The sequence below is a fragment of the Tupaia chinensis genome, unplaced genomic scaffold (genome assembly GCF_000334495.1).
Source record: "Tupaia chinensis unplaced genomic scaffold, TupChi_1.0 Scaffold000168_1, whole genome shotgun sequence".
In the NCBI taxonomy this organism is placed as follows: Eukaryota; Metazoa; Chordata; class Mammalia; order Scandentia; family Tupaiidae; genus Tupaia; species Tupaia belangeri.
In genome coordinates this window covers 2,392,355-2,411,614 of record NW_006159643.1, presented here as the reverse complement: position 1 = coordinate 2,411,614, position 19,260 = coordinate 2,392,355, and the positions used below count along the sequence as shown (strand labels likewise).

Sequence of the window (19,260 nt, the reverse complement as noted above, 5' to 3'; positions counted from 1 at the left end):
ATGGCCATGCCGCAATCCCTTCTCCTCCCAAGATTCTCCTCTTGGGATCTTGGGCACACATGCACACATGCCCGGAGTGAGTTTAAACCACCGGGTCTGGGACTCGAACCATGGTCAACTATATGGGAGACCAGTGACATAGCCATTACTCTTAACTGCTGGTCCCCCAGATGGTCTAGTTTTAATTCAATTCTGCCATTTTGAACTGTGTGAGCTATTAATTTATCTAATTTTCTGTGCTTTAGTTTCCTTGTCTGTAAGATGAAAATAATAAAAGAACTAGTTCAAATGATTGTGAGTACTAAGTGGTAATCCATTTAATCAGTTAGAATGGTGTTTTGCACATAGCAGGTATTCCAAATACGTTAGCTGTTGGGGTCGGCAGGTGGCATGGTGGTTAAGGTACTGGACTCCCACATGGCTGTCCATGGTTTGAGTACCAGACTCAGTAGCTTGAAACTCATGCCAAGTGAGTATGCATGCCCCAAATCCTGAGAGGAGAATGGAAGAGAGGGGATTGCAGCATGGCCATCCCCTCTAGAGGGTGATTTCTTGCTTTCTGTCTCTCTGTTTCTGCCATGTGGACATGCAACCTATAAAAAAATTTCTCTCAAAACAAAAAATTGTTGGAACCAGCAGTTAGTGTAATGGCTATGTCGCTGGACTCCCACGTAGTCGACCGCGGTTCCTGTCCCGGACCCGGTGGCTTAGAACTCAATGCCAGGCGCGTGTACGTGCGTGCCCAAGATCCCGAGAGGAGAATGGAGGAGAAGGGATTGCGGCGTGACCATCCCCCCTGGGGGGGGATTTCTCGCTTTCTGTCTCTCTGTCTCTGTCTGGTGAGTGCACGCGCCCTATAGCAAAAAAAAAAAAAAATCTTTTAAAAAAAAATGTTAGGGGAACCAGCAGTTAGCGTAATGGCTATGTCGCTGGACTCCCACGTAGTCGACCGCGGTTCCTGTCCCGGACCCGGTGGCTTAGAACTCAATGCCAGGCGCGTGTACGTGCGTGCCCAAGATCCCGAGAGGAGAATGGAGGAGAAGGGATTGCGGCGTGACCATCCCCCCTGGGGGGGGATTTCTCGCTTTCTGTCTCTCTGTCTCTGTCTGGTGAGTGCACGCGCCCTATAGCAAAAAAAAAAAAAAATCTTTTAAAAAAAAATGTTAGCTGTTATGGTGAGGAGAAGAAGAAAGTGAAGGAGGAAGAGAAGATGGGAAGGAGGAAGAGGAAAAAGAGGCCAAGGAATAAGGAGATAATAAAAAAAGTAATAGTTGATAACAGCAAGAAAATGAGATACATGTTAAAGCACTGATTATATAATAAATCCGCAAGAAACACTATTGTTCCCATTCCCCCCCACACACATATTGATATATTTGTGGTCAGGTCAATCTCTATATTCCTATATTATTTATCTAGGTCTTCTTAACATTTTCTGTAAATGTTGCTATCACCAATTTAATAGTCAGTCTATAGCAATTTTCCAATTAAGAAAACTCAATAAAATTCTTAAAAGGCTTTAAAATAAATACATTAAATTCAACTGTTTTCTTTTATTTGTTAGGTTTTTGCCATAGGGCATGTTCACTTGCCAGTGAGACAGAGAGAGTAAAGGGAGAAATCGCCTCCTATGGGGGATGGCCATACCTCGATCCCTTTTCCTCCATTCTCCTCCTGGGACTTTGGGCATGCATGCACACACACCTGGTGTGATTTCCAGGCTGCCAGGTCCAGGATTGAACCACGGTTGGCTATGTGGGAATCCAGTGCCTTAACTACCACCGGCCTGGGGCCCTCCTCTTGTTATTTTTTAAGAAACTGAAATTGAGACTCACCAACTGGAACTTTCTCCCAAGTTGTTATCAGCCGTGGTGGGCTTTTACTCAGAACCGTGCCAACTTCTGAAGCCCATGTATCTCCAGCAGAGCAGGCCAGTGCAGCCAAGAGAGACAAACACATCCAGGAAGCAGTATATTGCTTAGAAAAATCGATGGGGATTTCTCCAGGGCCATTTTCTATCATGTACAGCAGAGCCAGTTCTGTGGGCACTGCTCCATTACAGAACACCTGAACCCAATTCCTTTGTCCTCCTGGAAACAGACAGGGATAAGAAATGTTTTCTCCTCAGAAGGAAAACCATGCAGTTATAGGAACTTATATATTCAAGTTTAAAAATGGAAAGATGGGGGACTAGCAGGTGGTGCAGTGGTTAGGGCACTGGATACTCCCACATGGCCAACCACAGTTTGAGTCCTGGACCTGGCAGCCTTCTCACTTTCCTCCCGCCCCCTCCCTCTGTGTGTGTGTGTGTGTGTGTGTGTGTGTCTCCCTATGGTCAAATTAAAATAAATGAATAAATAAAACTAAGTAAATAATTCTTTAAAAAAAAAAAAAAAGGAAAGATGACTAAAGTTTAAAAAAGTGGTATGACATCTTTGTCACATTTGAACTGTTATTAATAAATGCAGAATAAGGGTCAGCAGGTGGTGTGGTGGTTAAGAAGCTGAACTCCCACATGGCTAACAGCAGTTTGAGTCCTGGACCTAGAATCTTGCTTTCTCACTTTCTCTGTCTCTCTCTAGTGAATTAAAATACTACTACTACTAATAATAACAAAACTTTAAAAAGTAGAAAAATTAATAACATATTCTTGGACTTCTCAAATTCTGTTGTAACTTCCTATTGTCAAAAAAAAAATTAATTAAGCTACTAAAATAATTTTCATAAAGTTTATCTGTTTCGACAGTCTCTAAACAACATGGTCTGATTAAAAGCTTATGTCATGAAGAAATAAAGTTTACTATGCTGAGTAATGTCAAATATAATTAATTTTACCTTCTTTATATTCTGAATCTAGACGCTTCTTCGTTTCTCCCTTCCATTTAGTGAGTTTTGAAGAAGAAAGGAAAAACATCAGCAAAGAGGTAAAAAAGCTGAAATTTGCAATAGTTAGAATAAATCCAACCACTAACCCTGAAAGAAACATATATAAACACAGGATTACACTCAATCTGTACATTAACTCTGTGAAAAAAGAACAATTGTTTTCAGTTATTCTTGTATTATAACCTGAAATGTACATGTCCAACACATTTCATCTTAACCAACCTATTTCCTGGCAGTAAACTGAACGTTATTTTCAACAAACTCATAAATTTATTTCTACCACATTTTGCTTTCCTTTCAAACAATGCCATATGAATTTAAGGTATTATTTTAGAAAAACGTTTGAAAAAATGATACTATGCATACATTATACACACACATACACACATCCTATATATAGAGAGAAAGCGAGCATGTGCACATGCACGAGTTACTCTCCAAAGGGTCTCATCATGCCACCACTGCCTTTGCCCAGACCTCCAGCTCCCAACACCTTGGGCACTTATGCATTCACCCAGCATGTTTTTAAGCTGTAAGGATCTGAACCCATGGTCACCATTTGGCTTCCAGCCTTGCTGAGCACTTGTGTAACTGGTAAACAAACTTTTTATAATTAAGTTGTACAACAGAATGAGTAGAAGTGATTTCCATTATTATTAAACAGAGAGAGAGAGAGAGAATGGGAAAGTAAGAAAGCAAGTCACCAGGTCTGGGACTAGAACCGTCATCGGCCATGTGGGAGTGTATAGCACCTTAACCACCATGCCACCTATTGGTCCCCCAAGATGGTTTTCCTTAATCAAAATTCCCTGTGTAAACCATAAGAGTAATGCTGAATTTTATATGAAATTAAATATAAAATACGTTCCCTAAATGTGATTTTATATTTTTAGACTTTACTATGGCTCTTCAGATTTTGTTCAGGCAAACAAAAATGAAAGAAAGGGAGGTCCTTCATTTTTCTTATCTTAAAAGATTTATTTAATTTTATTTATGCATTCATTTATTTTAATTTGACCTGAGACAGACTCAGAGCGAGAAAGAGAGGGAATGTAAGAAAGCAAGCAACCAGGTCCAGGACTCGAACTGTAGTCTGTCATGTGGGAGTGTCTAGTGTCTTAACCATCAAGCCACCTACTGGTCCCCAGTCCTTCACTTTTCAATGAGTGACCAATTTCAAGGAAAGCTTATAAAAGCTATAACTCAGGGGCCAACAGGTGGCACAGAGGTTAAGGTATCAGACTCCCACATGGCTGACCACAGTTTGGAGTTCCAAACCTGGCGGCTTGAAAATGACACTGGGTGCATGCGAACATGCCCAAAATCCCAGGAGGAGAGGGAGAAGAAGAGATTGTGGCACTGCCATTCCACCCCCCACTCCGGGGTGGGTGAGTAGTTTCTCACTATCTCTCTCTGTCTCTTTCCTTTGAGTGCATGAACCGTGTGGCAAAACCTCAAACCAACAAACAAACAATAAAAACGGAATTTTTGGCAACTCATGTACGTCTGAATTTTAGATAGTAACTACCATCTCATATTCATGTCAATTTCACCTCCATATCTTATCCCATGCATTTCTAATGATCAATAAGGAAGTTATATACATGAAAACAGGGTGCTCTCAAAAACTTGAAGACAAGGATTACGGCCACCTTCTGAGCCTAAATTGGGTATGCAACAGATGCCTTGTGATCGAGTAAAACAATGCTGTCTGCAACTGTTTGACAGTGGGATTTATACCAAAAATTTCAACCAAGGTGACCTGGGTAATCTCCAAGAGGCAGAAAAGGCAGGACTGGAATGTTGTGGTAATTTAATCAACTAAAATAGAATCTACTGTTTCTTATGTAATCTATCTAGATAAAAACTGTGGGAGTCAAAAGACTAGTTAGCCCAAGATGTAGACAGTGAAGGCCAGAAGAGCCCTGTCCCCTAGGAAGGAGACCCTGTCACCTGTGGAATTATGTTACTGTTTTTCAGACTTCATATGCACCAAGGCAATCTTCTAAGTATAATCTGACTTCTCACATGGTTGAATACACAATAAGGCATGCCTCAACAGCGCTGTGTGAATTCCAGTCTGCCTGCTAGTGCTACATTTTATCAGATTAATGAAGTGGCATTTTGGCTCATATACCAGTCCCTTATGACAATGAGCAACGTTCAGTTAATTTTGGCTCTGATCAACTCAGAGTACCTAACATGGTGAGGGTTCTAGCGATCCTTTCGAAAGACTGAATACTGGACCTGAACTACAGCGGCCAGAAAGAACTAGGACCACACTTGCGAGGCCATGCAGAACACCGCTGCCAGCCTCTCCTGGCAGCACCCCAGCTTGCTGTGCATCTCCATTACACTTAGAGCAGCTCCTTCTGGGGTTGGGTGCTTCAAACTCAGGCTATTTATCACTCAGCCCCCTAACTGGAAATGGAAACTCTATGACAGCATTTGCATCCATTTTCCTCACTGTTAAAATCCTCTTTTCATTATTGTCAAAGGACATGTGTACCTGCCAAAGGAAGAGAGGAAGAAAACCCCCAATGGGGCTTCCCCTTCTCCCCCATCAGGGTTTCTGGTGCACACGCGTTGGCCCAGCACATTTTTCAAGCAGCTTGGGCCAGGATTTGAACCATGATTAGCCATGAGGGACCTGGTTCACTATGTAAAGGGCTTAACCGCTGCACTGAAGGGAGGGCCCTCACTGTTAATAGTCCACGTGGCCAAAACAGTGCTTAGCATTCAAAGGGACCCTCACTAAATATGTGTTGAATGAATGGAAAAAGTAGTAAGCCACTAAGCGCAATGGGTTTTGCAAATGAAATAAAAACTTGGGCTGGCAGGTGGCATGATGATTAAGGGGCTGGACTCCTACATGGCTGACTGTGGTTTGAGTCCCAGACCTGAAGTCTGTCTGTCTCTGTCCCTGTGTGTGTGTGTGTGTGTGTGTGTGTGTGTGTGTGTGTGCGCGCGCACACGTTTCCCTTGTCAAACTGAAAAACAATAATAATAATAAATAATTCTTAAAAAAAAAAAAAAAACAACCTTCTCAAGACCAGCAGTTGGTGTAATGGCCATGTTACTGGATTCCCATGTAGTTGACCATGGTTTTGAGTCCTGGACAGGGTGGCTTAAACTCACCCGGTGGCTTAAACTCACACGCGCATGTGTGCGCGTGCATGCCCGGGATCCCAAGAGAAGAACGGAGAAGGGATTGCGGCATGGCCATCCTCCCTGGGGAGTGATTTCTTGCTTTCTATCTTTCTGTCTGTCTTTCTGGCAAGCGCATGTGCCCTATAGCAAAAACCTCTCAAAAAAACTCAAAAAACAAAAATCTTCTCAAGTTAAAAGGGTGATAGCATAATGTTCACGTTTAGGTGTTCAAAAGAAAACCTTCGGTAAACAGAACTGTGTTAACAACGCACAGACAATGCACCCTCAGGCAAATCACCTGCACAGGCTTCACCGCCTATAAGCACAGTCTCTCACGTCCCCTCATGCGATCTCTACTGATGCTGGGAATACTCTCCCTCTCTAGGAGACAAGAGCCCTCCACTTCAGCAGGCAACATTTTTTTTTTAAGAATTATTTTAATCTAGGGCTGGTAGATAGTGTGGTGGTTAAGGTGCTGGACTCCTGCATGGCTGACCATGGTTCAAGTTCCGGGCCCGGGGGGGTGGCTTTTTCCTTTCGTCCCGGACCTGACAGCTTGCTTTTTCACTTTCCCTCTCTCTCTCTGTCTCTCTCTAGTCAAATTCAAAACAATAATAGTAACAAATAAAATTAAATAAACAAATCTTTTTAAAAAAGAATTATTTTCATTTTAATTTATTATTCTTATTATTTTAATTTGTTATAGTCACCAGAGACTGAGAGAGAGAGAAAAAGAGAGAAAAGTGAAAAAGCAAGCTGCCAGGTCCAGTATTCAAACCACAGCCGGCCATGTGGGAGCCTAGTGCTTTTACCAGCATGCTACCCGCTGGCCCCTGTAATTCTTACTTCCTAATTCCAAGAACACTAAAGACATGATGTGGCAAACCTTAGTAAAAATCTTTGTGACTGTGAACAGTAGTAAAAGGAAAGCAAGCATAACATTTATAAAATACTTGTTAAATGTGCCAGGTATTGCACTAAACATTTCACAAGGATAGCTCTTTATGATAACTCAGCACTGTAGCTCAGGGGTCCCCACTCCTGGCCATAGACTGGTACTGGCCCATGGCCTGTTAGGACCTAGGCTACACAGCAAGGAGTGGCAGCAAGCAGGCAAAGCTTCACCTGCATTTACAGGTGTTACCTACCACTCGCACGACTCTCTGAGCGCTGCCTCCTGGCAGATGAGAAGCAGCATGAGATTATCATAGGAGCTTCAACCCTACTGTGAACTGCACATGTGAGGGATCTAGGCTGTACCCTTCTTAGGAGACCCTAATGCCTGATGGTTCCAGGTGGAGCTGAGGTGGTGATGCTAGCGCTGGGGAGTGGCTGCAAATACTACCTTGTGGTGAGCTCTGTAGTTATTTCATTGTGTATCACAATATAATAATCCTACAAAGGAAATGCACAGTAAATTTAACACACTCGAATCATTCCAAAACTCGTCCATGGAAAATTGCCTTCCATGAAACCAGTCTCTGATGCCAAAAAGGATGGGGACCACTGCTATATTATTATTCCTTCCCATTTTACAGATAGAAAAATTATAACACTGGGAATTTAATTTGTAGTCATACTCCCATATATAATATTCCCAGCTACTACAATACACTTTGAATTAGCATTACAGTTGTCTATGTTTAAGGGGAAAAAAGCTATAAACAATAACGTGCCAATATTTCATAGAACAAAATGATTTAGAAAAGAGCAGAGATAGGGACCAGCAGTTGGTGTAATGGTTATGTCGCTGGACTCCTATATAGTCAACTGTGGTTCGAGTCCCAGACCTGGTGGCTTAAACTTATGCCAGGTGCCTGTGTATGTGTGCCCAAGATTCCGAGGAAAATGGAGGAGAAGGGACTGTGGTGTGGTCATCCCCCCTGGGGGGTGATTTCTCACTTCCTGTCTCTCTGTCTCTGTCTTTCTGGCGAGCGCACGCGCCTTATAGTAAAAACCTCTTAAGAAAAGAAAAGAAGAAAAAAAGAGCAGAGATTTTAAAATTAGTGTTCATGTATTTCTTTAGCATTTATTATATGTCTATCCCTATTCAAAGACATGTAGGAAGGAGAGGCATAAGATATACTCTTTGCCCTTAAAGAATATATAATCTATTAAGTAAAGAATATATAATCTATTAAGTATCTTTTATCCTCAAGCAGATCAAGTAGCATATTATACTAGGATACTTTTTAACAGAAGTATAGATCACATTTTTGCTATATTCACTTGAAACTATGTTACTACTAAAATGAAAGTTAGTAACATGGTTCTCCTTGTTGCATTTGCTAGTTTCTATTCATATGGGTTGGCAGCAAAGTAACAACTTTATCAGGTTTGAATCCTATTTTTGTTGTTGTTTGGTTTTAAGAGAGATTTTTGCTATATGGTGTGTGGTGTGCTTGCCAGACAGACAGAAAGCAAGAAATTACTGCCCCCCACTCCCCAGGAAGGTAAGCCATGCCATAATCCCTTCTCCATTCCCCTCATGGGAATTTGATGCACGCGTGTGTGCCCACAGGGTGAGTTTTAAGATGCCTGGTCTGGGACTCGAACCATGGTCAACTACGTGAGAGTCCAGAGATGTAACCATTATGCCATCTGCTGGTCCCTTGAGTCCTATTTAATGTGAATGCCTCATAAAGTAGTAAGAAGCCTAGAACCACATAATCTTTCTCAGTGACAATAATTCACTTAATCTCACTCTAAGAGAGTTCATTTTTATTTCCTGCAGCTTTCATTGTTTTCTGCCCAGAACTGTCATTATCCTTCATGCCTCATGCTAGAGTTTGGATAATGATTTGTCCCTCAAAGGCTCAGGTGTTAAAATTTGGTCCCCATCTAAAGACATCGGGAGGTGGTGAGACCTTTAAGAGCTGAGCCTGAGGGGTCAGCAGATGGGAGTAACAATTACGTTGCTGGAATCCCAACTAGCCAGCCACAGTTCAACTCCTGAACTCGGTGACTTGAAACTTACACCAGGCAGATGAGCATGTATATCCAAGATCCAGGGAGGAGAATGGAGAAGCATGGCCATCCCCCTGGAGGGTGATTTCTCAGTTTCCCACTCACTGTCTCTGTCTCTGTCTCTCTCTCCATCATGTGCTCTATGTCAAAAATCTCTACAAAAAAAAAAAAAAAAAAGAAGAAGAAGAAGAAAGAAAAGAAAATAGCTGAGGCTGAGTGGGCAGTGGTTGGATTATGGAGGCATCACTCTCATGAATGGATTAAGGAGGTCTCCTGAGACCCAGTAAGTCCTAGCTCTCCTAAAAAGGGGTTATTATTATTATTATTATTAGAGAGAGGTTTTTACTATAGGGCGCGTGCGCTCACCAGAGAGACAGAGAGAGACAGAGGATAGAAAGCAAGAAATCCCCCCCCGGGGAGATGGCCATGCCACAATCCACCCTTCTCTATTCTCCTCTTGGGATCTTGGGCACGCACGTACACGCGCCCAACGTGAGTTCAAGCCACTGGGTCCGGGACTCGAACCGTGGTCAACTACTTGGGAGTCCAGCGACACAGCCATTATGCTAACTGCTGATCCCGAAAGGGGTTATTATTAATAGCTCTTGCAAGAGTGCCTTGTTTAAGAAAGATGACTGCCCCCACGTCTCTCTTTGCACATGCCCACCATTCTCTTCTGTATTCCTGTCAGCAAAGCAATAGTGAACTAAGAAACTGGCATAGTCAACAAGATAATGTTTTTACAGATACCTGAAAATGTGGAAGAGGCTTTGGAATAGGGTAAGTGGATAGAGGTTGGAAAAATTTGAGGAGAAGGCTAGGAAGAGCTAGATTCTTTTTTTTTTTTCCCGCTATAGGGCGTGTGCGCTCGCCAGACAGACAGAGAGAGACATAGAGACAGAAAGCGAGAAATCACCCCCCAGGGGGGATGGTCACACCGCAATCCCTTCTCCTCCATTCTCCTCTCGGGATCTTGGGCATGCACGCACACGTGCCCGGCGTGAGTTTTAAGCCACCGGGTCCAGGACGCGAACCGCGGTCAACTATGTGGGAGTCCAGCGACATAGCCATTACGCTAACTGCTGGTTCCCTGGAAGAGCTAGATTCTGGTTCCCTGGAAGAGCTAGATTCTAATGAAGGCTCTGAAGAATTGTTTAGAAATGAATCGGAACTTTTTAGAGGTTGGATAAGTGGGTGTGACCTCAATGGTGGTAGCTATATGGACAGTAAAGGCTCTTCTGAGAAAGTGTCAGATAGAAATGAGGAAATTATTGGAAACTGGAGAAAAGGTCATCAGTATTAGTCATACCAAAGAATCTCATTCCCACATGTTCATGTCCTAATTAGTGAATATTGAATTTAAGAGTGATAAAGAGCTGACGAATAAGATTTCAAGGTAAAGAATAGAAGGAGCTATAACATTAGTGGTAATTGTATATAGTAAGATGCAGGCAGAAAAAAAAAAATACTTAAAAGACATAACTTATAAGGGAACCAGCAGGTGGCACGGTGGTTAAGGTGCTGGACTCTCCCACATGACCCATCACAGTTCGAGTCCTGGACCTGGCACCTTGCTTTCTCACTTTCCCTCTCTCTGTTTCTCTCTAGTCAAATTAGATAAATAAATAAACAAAATTAAATAATTAAAAAAATATATATATATAACTTATAATTAAAAGGAAAGTACAGCAGAACAATCTGGAAAATTTGCAGGCTGGCCATGTGGCAAAGAATGAAAAAACCTGTATGGCAGAGAAAAGTGGAGCAATACTCTGGTTGCTAGAGACTAGCATGGCTAGAAGAAATGCAGGTGATAATTGTCAAGAAAATGGAAGTAAAGTCCAAAAGGCATTTGATAGAGCCTTCACATCATAAGCCCAGAGGCCTAGGAGAGCAGAAGTCTCAAGGGATTGGACCTGGGCAGATCCTCTGACCTGAGTCACCATAGGACTTTGCTCTCACAGCAACACAGTAAAGCATTCATCAGCTTTGGCTGTATTTCAGGTGGCCGTAGGTGGAGCTCAGAAGGGCTTTAAGATTGCTGTTCCACCCCAGGCTCCAAAATGTGCCAGTAGCTGACCCTGACAGCCTGCACTTGCAGGTTAATTCTGGAGGATTGCAGAATTCAAGAGCTGTGGAGGCATGAAGACTTCCACCGAGATCCCAAAGAGTGACTCAGACAAGGCTGGCTCTGCAGCCTAGCAATGAAGCAGAAAAATCCTACACAGCCAACCACAGTTCAAATCTCAGCCCCAGAAGCTTGAAAAACATGCTGGGTGTATGCGCATGTGTGCCCCAAATCTGGACAGGAAGAAGTGGAGAAGGGATTGCAGTGTGACCATGCACCATTGGAGAATGCTTTCACTCTCTCTCCCTGCCTCTTGCTCTTTGATGAGTGTATATGTCTTATGGCAAAAAAAAAAAAAAAAGCTTCGGACAGCCTACACCCAGACTTGTCACAGGATGGAAACACTGCGGAGAGCTTCCACTAACACAAGAGCAAATGTGGGGCCGGAACTACCACAGAGAATCCCTGTATCAGCAAAGCCTAGTGGAACAACAGGGAAGAATGGCTTTAAGACCCCAATACTGGGGAGCTATGAGCATGGAGCACCAGCATGAAGGAGTGGCAGGTGTGATGCTCCAGCTGGAGAAAGCTGAAACATGAACGGAGCCCAGCAAGACTTGAGGGACAATGCTGCCTGACGCAAACCCCCTTAGTGTACCCAGGATATGGCATAAGAGATTTCAAGACTGAATGTCTGCCCTCTTGGATTTCAGACTTGCTTGGAAACTGTCATTCCTTCAGTTTTGTAGAATGTGAATGTCTACCTTGTATCTGACCTGCCATTGCATTTTGGGAACATGTAATTTGTTTCATATTAAACTTTTGAGCTGGTGCTGGAACAAAATTCGGGACTCACAGAATGGGATCATTAGACTTTATATGCGAAAAATGACATAAATCTTGAGGGACAGGAGTGAAATGCTATGGTTTGTTCTCTAGAGGTTCATGTTCTGAAATTTAGTCCTCAGCGTTAAGGAGGTGGTGAGACCTTTAAAAAGTGGGGCCCAGTAGGATGGTGACTGCATCAGGGAGGCAACACTCTCTCTTTTTTTTTTTTTTTTCTTTTGGAGAGCTTTTTGTTCTAGGGTGTGTACGCTCGCCAGACAGACAGAGAGAAACAGAGAGACAGAAAGCGAGAAATCATCCCTCAAGGGTGATGGCCAGGCCGCACTCCCTTCTCCTCTCAGGATCTTGGGGACACATGCACACGCTCCCGGCATGAGTTTAAGCCACCAGGTCCAGGACTAGAACCGCGGTCAACTACATGGGAGTTCAGCAACATAGCCATTACGCTAACTGCTGGTCCCAACACTCTCATGAAAGTATTAAGGAGGTTCAGATTCACAGTGAGTTCTAGCTCTTAAAAGAAGGGATTAGTTCTTGGGGCTAGCAAGTGGCATGGTAGTTAAGGGCACTGGACTCTAACATGGCTGACCATGGTTCGAGTCCTGGACCGGTCAGCTTGCTTTCTTACTTTCCCTCTCTCTCTCTGTCTCACTTTGTCCCACTCTGGTCAAATTAAAATAAATAAATAAATAAAGTTAAATAAAATAATTCTTTAGAAAAAAGGCGGGGGGGAAGGTGGCGGGGGGGGGGTTGGCAGGTGGTGTGGTGGTTAAGGGCGCTGGACCCCCATATGGCCAACCAAGGTTCGAGTCATGGACCTTGCAGCTTGCTTTCTTGCTTTCTCTCACTTTGTCCCTCTCTGGTCAAATTAAAAATAAATAAATAAAGTTAAATAAAGCAATTCTTTTAAAAAAGAAAAAAAAGGGGAAGTTAGTTCTTAAAGAGAATGGACTGTTCTGTAAGGAAGATGGCTGCCCCAGGACTCTCTCTCTCGGCACATGCCCACCCTTCTCTCTGCTTCTGTCAACCATGTTGTGATGGAGGCCAGTTTGATGCCAGCTGTAGGGAGAGGCCTGAATCTGAGCAAACATCGTGACCTTTAGGCACAAAACAAGGTCGTAAAGCTATGAATGCCATTAACATGTGAATACATGTGAATAGCTAGCTGCAAAGTCCTGACCACCCAAGGATCCTTTATTCTCTAATCCACAGCACCTCCACTCAGGTACACATTAGCCAGGGAAGGTTATGGCAGCCAGCCCTATACCTTTGGACTTTCTTTTTTTTTTTTTTTTTGGAGAGATTTTCACTGTAGGGCGCGTGCGCTCACCAGACAGACAGAGAGAGAGACATAGAGACAGAAAGCAAGAAATCACCCCCCAGGGGGGATGGTCACGCCGCAATCCCTTCTCCTCCATTCTCCTCTCGGGATCTTGGGCACGCACGCACACGTGCCCGGCGTGAGTTTTTTAAGCCACCGGGTCTGGGACACGAACCGCGGTCAACTACATGGGAGTCCAGCGACATAGCCATTACGCTAACTGCTGGTTCCCCGACTTTCTAGCCACCAGAACTGTGAGTCAAATAAATCTTTCTTTGTAAGTCACCCAGCCTCAGGTATTTTTATGAGCAATACAAAAGCAAATTAAGATGCCTCTATATACTTCTCCATTGATGCGAATGACGATTATCAGTAATGTTCAATTGAATTAAATTTGTCTAACCAGACCTCTATAAACTTGGGTGATAAAATCCAGTCCAAAGCAGCCTCCCTTTATACCAAAATGCAATCTAGCTTTATAACCTGGTAACCAAGCAACTGAGCCTCAATCAAACACAGCAGCCAACCTGCAAGCCAAGGAAAGGCTTAAAGCTGCTAAAGCATGACCACAAAGGCAAATGCTGACTGTAATCATCAGGTTGTTTCTGTATGCCATTGCTTTTCCACTAGGTTTAATTTATAACTTGCACATGTGGTAGTGTGCAGCATTCTGAGTTATTTTTAACTCATACCTGATTCTAGAATCACAATTAAAGTCAACTAAGATCTGCAAAACTAAATTTGCTGCAACTCTTTTTTTTTGTTTGTTTTTAGGTATTTCCCATAGAGTGTGTGTGCTCTCTGGAGTATAAGAGAGAGAAGACAGATACAGAAAAAGGAAAAGTGAGAAATCACCACCTGGGTGGTGGCCACACCACAATCCCTTCTCTTCCATTCTCCTTTCAGGAGTTTGGGCACTCACGCACATGCACCCAGCATGCATCTCAATCCATTGGGTCCAAGACTTGAATCTCAGTTGGCCATTTTGGAGCCCAGTGCATAACCACCATGCCTCCTGCTGGTCCCGCAACTCTTTTTTTTTTTTTTTTTTTTTTTAATAAAAATTGTTTATTATTATTATTATTATTTTAATTTGCTATAGGGAATGTGTGGTCCAGAGAGAGAGAGAGAGAGAAAGTGAGAGAGCAAGAAGCCTGGTCTGAGACTCAAACTGCAGTTGGAGTCCAGCACCTTAAGCACCATGCCACCTGCTGGTCCTGCAATTCTGTTTTTTAAAAGTTTATATGTGGGGGCCAGCAGATGGTGTGGTGGTGAAGGTGGACTCCTAGATGGCCAACTGCAGTTCAGTCCTGGACTTGGCCGCCTGCTTTGTCACTTTCCCTCCACATCTCTCCAGTCAAATTAAAAAAAAAAAAAAGATAATTGTGAATAAAATGAAATATTTTTAAGAAATGTATATATGATGAGGTATGCGGAGGTTGGAGGGAGAGAGTAAGATAAGCAGAGATGTGGAGAAACAAATGAGGCAATGCTAATTTAATAGCCATTCACATAGAAACGATGATTGAAAGTCAGATAACCATGAACAGTGAACATTTATATCTTGCTTTACAGTTTACAAAGATGTACTGTCTCACACATTATCCTGTTTGCGCCTCACCAATAAGCCCATAAGGTATTACTGCGAGACCTACCGCATTTCGTAAGCGAAGGAGAAAGTCACCTAGGGGTCTGGTGATTTGCCAGTGCTGTCAATAACAGGTGACAGTGCTAAGTTTCAAATATATTTGCCTTACAGCAAAGTTTTAAAAAAAATGATCAGTCTAAAAATAACATTGTGATTTGCAGTCTCATATAATCAAGATTTAGAAAAGATGAGTTTAAATTATATGAGCAAACATTTACTATATACTTTAAACATTTAAAATAAAAACATACCTCCTAAAGCTCCACTGTGATCTAGGCTTTTCTTTTTAAAGCCATTAGAAACAATCAAAACAGGAACAACAACAGAAAACAGCCAACGCCAAGGAGAAATAGGCCGGAAGTTACCTGCAAAAGATAAAAGTGGAGCATAAATTATGGCCGTCTATACAGGCTAGTTTTAACAGTAAGCTTTGGTAATGGCACTCTGGATTAAAATGCTGTCATAATTAAAGATGAAATCTCCAAAATGAAATATGTGAGACTCATATATTTTCAGAAGGGCACTCTTACTGGGAAATGGTTGAACAGGTCATATTCAAGTTTTAAAAACCATTTACAACTATTTGTGATAACAGATATTTCAAACATGGGTATTGGGAGATTTGAAATTAATTTCTGAGTCCTCCTTTTTTTAAAAAAAAGAGGCACATTTAAATGTCAAGGACTACACCAAACAAACTCTTTTCTTAATGGGATATATGGGGCCTGCAGGTGGTGTGGTAGTTAAGGGCGTGGACTCCCACATGGTCAACCATGGTTCGAGTTCACACACATGGTTTGAGTCCTGGACCTAGTGACTTGCTTTCTCACTTTCTGTCCCTCTGTGGTCAAATTAAAATCAATCAATCAATAAAGTTAAATAACATTATTATTTTAAAAAGGATATTATTATTCCTCTCTCTTCCTTATTAAGAGAGATTAAAAAAAAAAAAAAAAGGCAAGTAACATTCTCACAGGCTGCACACCTGATTCAATGGTTAAAAATGGATTTTTCCAAAGGTTGCTTCCTGCTCACAGATGTTTTGTGTAGCTGAGTATTTAAAATTTAAATCAGTATTTAAATATGAAGAGATTGCCTATAAAAATTCAGATTCTTGGGGTGGTTAAGGTACCAGACTCTCACGTGGTGAATCATGGTTTGAGTCTCATACCTGGTGGCTTTCTCTCTAGTGAGCCAGATTCTTGGCTTCTATTTTAAAAGCAAGAAGTTCTGGGGCCAGCAAGGGGCACTGCAGTTAAGGAGCTAGATTCCCATGTCATCCAATTCAGTTTGAGTCCTGCCTTGAAAATTAAATGGCGAGCATGCATGTGCATGCCTAAAATCCCTGAAGGAGAATGGAGGAGAAGTGATTGTAGAGTAGTCATCTTCCCTGGGGGGTGATTTCTCATCTTCCCCCTCACTGTATTTCTCTCTCTCTCTCTCTCTCTCCAGCAGTGGACGCCCCCTATGGCAAAACCTTAAAACAAAACAAAACAAAACAAAGAAACTAGAAGTTCTGGTTCCCGTGTCAGAATTATTTGAAAGAGAAGAGAGGCTGCCTCCTTCAGACAGGCCATGAGTTTTCTATTTAAAGGCCCTACCTCTCCTGACAGACACCACCAAGTTGAGTAATTTATTTTACAGTGAAGAAAACAGTGAACTGTTGCTTTTGTCCCCGTTTCTATCAAAAATAGGAAAATGAAAGATAAAACAGGTCAAATACTCAACAAGTGGGGAAGAATCATATTTCTGGAAGTAAAAACTACAGCCATCTGTTTAATATGCAAAGATCTATACAGCTTCACTCATTTTCATTAGGTGCCTGGCCCCAGGAGACACTTTGGTTTATAAATTATGGGTCATTCTATTTAGTTCAAGTCATAGCTAATGCTGAATCTTGCTCCCTAATTCCCTTCGCAATTCCTACTGTAAATCTTTATGAACTAATAGCTGGAGAGCTTCAGTACCTAGGAGGACACTTAATCATTCACATCTCTCCACAGAGGAGGAAGATCCCAAATGGCATATGCCATACAAACATTGGTAAAAGTTCATCTTCTCTCCCTTTTTTCCTTTATTGTGAATTGACTGGTATTGTTTTGTAAAGGGTACCAAGAGAGTTTGCATACAGGCATGCTTATGTTCTAAAGCAGCTTCAAAACCTTAAAGATTTAAGTTCAGAGTACCTATAATTATGCACAATAGCTTCAAGCTCTTGAAAAAAAATATCTAGGGACCAGCAGTTTGCGTAATGCCTATTTCACTGGACTCCCATATGGACTCCCATATAGCCGACCGCGGTTCGAGTCCCCGACCCGGTGGCTTAAACTCACACCGGACACGTGTGTGTGGGTGCCCAAGATCCCAAGAGGAGAAAGGATTAGGGATTGCGGTGTGACCATCCTCCCCGGGGGGTGATTTCTCGCTTTCTGTCTCTCTGTCTGTCTGGCCAGCGCATGCGCCCTATATATAGAAAAAATCCTCTCCAAAAAAGAAAAACCAACTCTTGTTTTTAAGTGACCAAACAGCAGACAAATCCTTCAAGTAGCCAATGTAAATATTATGCAGTCTTTAGTAGTTGATTTTCACAGGGCACGTGAAACTAATAAACTATGTTCACACTTACCATAATAGGTGCTTGCAGTCATTGACATAATCCAGAAAGCTAAAGAAATGCAAATGATCAGGCTCAATATAACGATATTAGTTATCATCTTCATGTATCTTTTGCATATATTGTCCTCAAGATCTGGCATGGAAAATAAGGATATGAGCACCTGGGGGAGAAAATATATACCGTTCTAAGAAAAATAAAATCACTTAGGATGCCAACAAGTCGTTCGTTTAGAAGTGAACATGAATGCCAACATCTTCCACCGACCGAAAAAAATTAAAAAAAATAATAATAGAAACCCATATTGTTTCCGGAAACTACTGAGGGTGGAGCGCTCCAACTGGTGTGCTGCACTCAACACCTCGGTGGAAAAGCAAAGCGCATGGTCCCCGAGAGCCCGGACTCCCGACGGCTGGTCGCTCTGCAACTCAACTCCAGGACCAGAACGGTGAACGAGACGGCGCGGCAGCCAATGGGCGGCCCGGGACTGGGAGCTCCGCCCCCGCCGCGCCGCGGCCCCCGCCCACGCCAGTACCCGTGGCTCCGCGGACACGGAGCGACAGCCTGGGACTCCTGGAGCGAGCTCCGGCAGCGAGTGCGGCGCGGCCCAGCACGGTGACGTCGCGACGACCGCCAGTGCCGCGCAGGGCCCGGGTCCAGACCGCCGAGGCCGAGACCTCAGGGGCTCACCCCACGCCTCACCGCGTCTCCGCTTCCTGTGGCGCGCCTCCTGCAGCGCATGCGCCGCAGCCCAGAGGCCAGCGCCTCGCTCACGTGAGCATTTAAAGGGCGAGCCCAGCGGCCAGACCTGCGTCAGGCTGCGTTTCCGGTGTCTCTCAGTGTAGGCATCTGGAAACTTGGGGCCTGGGGTTTAGGTACGTCTTAAAGGCCAACAAGTGAAACCACCACCTGGGTAGTAAAGCAGCGATGAAATACGAATGAATTTAGACCCAGTAAATCCGTTTCAAGTATGATATGCGAATGTTCTTTTAATCTAGGAAGAAGAGTTCATGGCAAATACTTTCATGGTTGGAGGTTATAGTGTGTGGTAGAAGTGGCATTTTGTGACTCAGAAAATCATTTAAGATGATGATATTGCTTATTACCTAAAATGTGCTGGCTGCTAGAGACTTAGAAAAATAACGCTGAACATAGTGTCTGCTATTGAGCTCTCACATCATTGCCTCAATTATGGAAATATCGGTTCCCCACATCCCTCATATTTACTGTATGTTCATTCAATCAATTCATTTAGAAAGAGAAACGTCTTGTTAGCATTAAAAATTCAAGTCTTGTGACCGATTTCGTTTTATTTGAAATTACCTTTTTTTTTGCGTAGATTAAAAGTAACTGGCAAGTACATTTTATTTTTGAATTTTTTCAATTAGTTGCTAACACTGTAAGAAGACAAATCAGTTCCAGACATAGTACACAATCGTGTTTTAGGAATTACTTTATTTTTTAGAATTATTTATTATTATTATTATTTCATTCACCAGAGAGAGAGAGGAAAAATGGGAAAGCAAGCCACCAGATCTGGGACTTGAACCGTGGTCAGCCATGTGGGAGTCCAGTGCTTCAACCATCACGCCTCCTGTTGACCCTAACACGACTAATCTTTAATTTCATAATATAAAGAACTACCTATGTGGAGTCCAGCAGGTGGTAGTAGTTAATGGTGCTGGACTCCCACATGGCCAACCACTGTTCAAGTCCTGGACCTGGAGGCTTGCTTTCTCACCCTTCTCCCACCCTCACTC

General features: G+C 42.8%; 1 protein-coding gene across 5 annotated transcripts in view; it reads right to left on the bottom strand.

Annotated features, from left to right (window-relative positions):
- TMEM19 (transmembrane protein 19) overlaps positions 1-18,252 on the bottom strand; it is a 26,905-nt gene extending 8,653 nt beyond the window's left edge. For 2 of the 5 annotated variants that reach the window (XM_006146190.3, XM_027770925.1), the window contains exons 1-5: positions 18,191-18,241; positions 17,513-17,663; positions 15,138-15,251; positions 2,836-2,973; positions 1,836-2,090 (exon numbers count right to left, since the gene is read on the bottom strand). In XM_006146190.3, coding sequence (XP_006146252.1) covers positions 1,836-2,090; positions 2,836-2,973; positions 15,138-15,251; positions 17,513-17,663; positions 18,191-18,241 — 709 coding nt within the window. Of the gene's footprint in view, positions 1-1,835; positions 2,091-2,835; positions 2,974-15,137; positions 15,252-17,512; positions 17,664-18,035 lie in introns of all 5 variants that reach the window. The other 3 variants (XM_014586920.2, XM_014586922.2, XM_014586919.2) reach the window with 3 other exon arrangements.
- Positions 18,253-19,260: the final 1,008 nt, after the last annotated feature.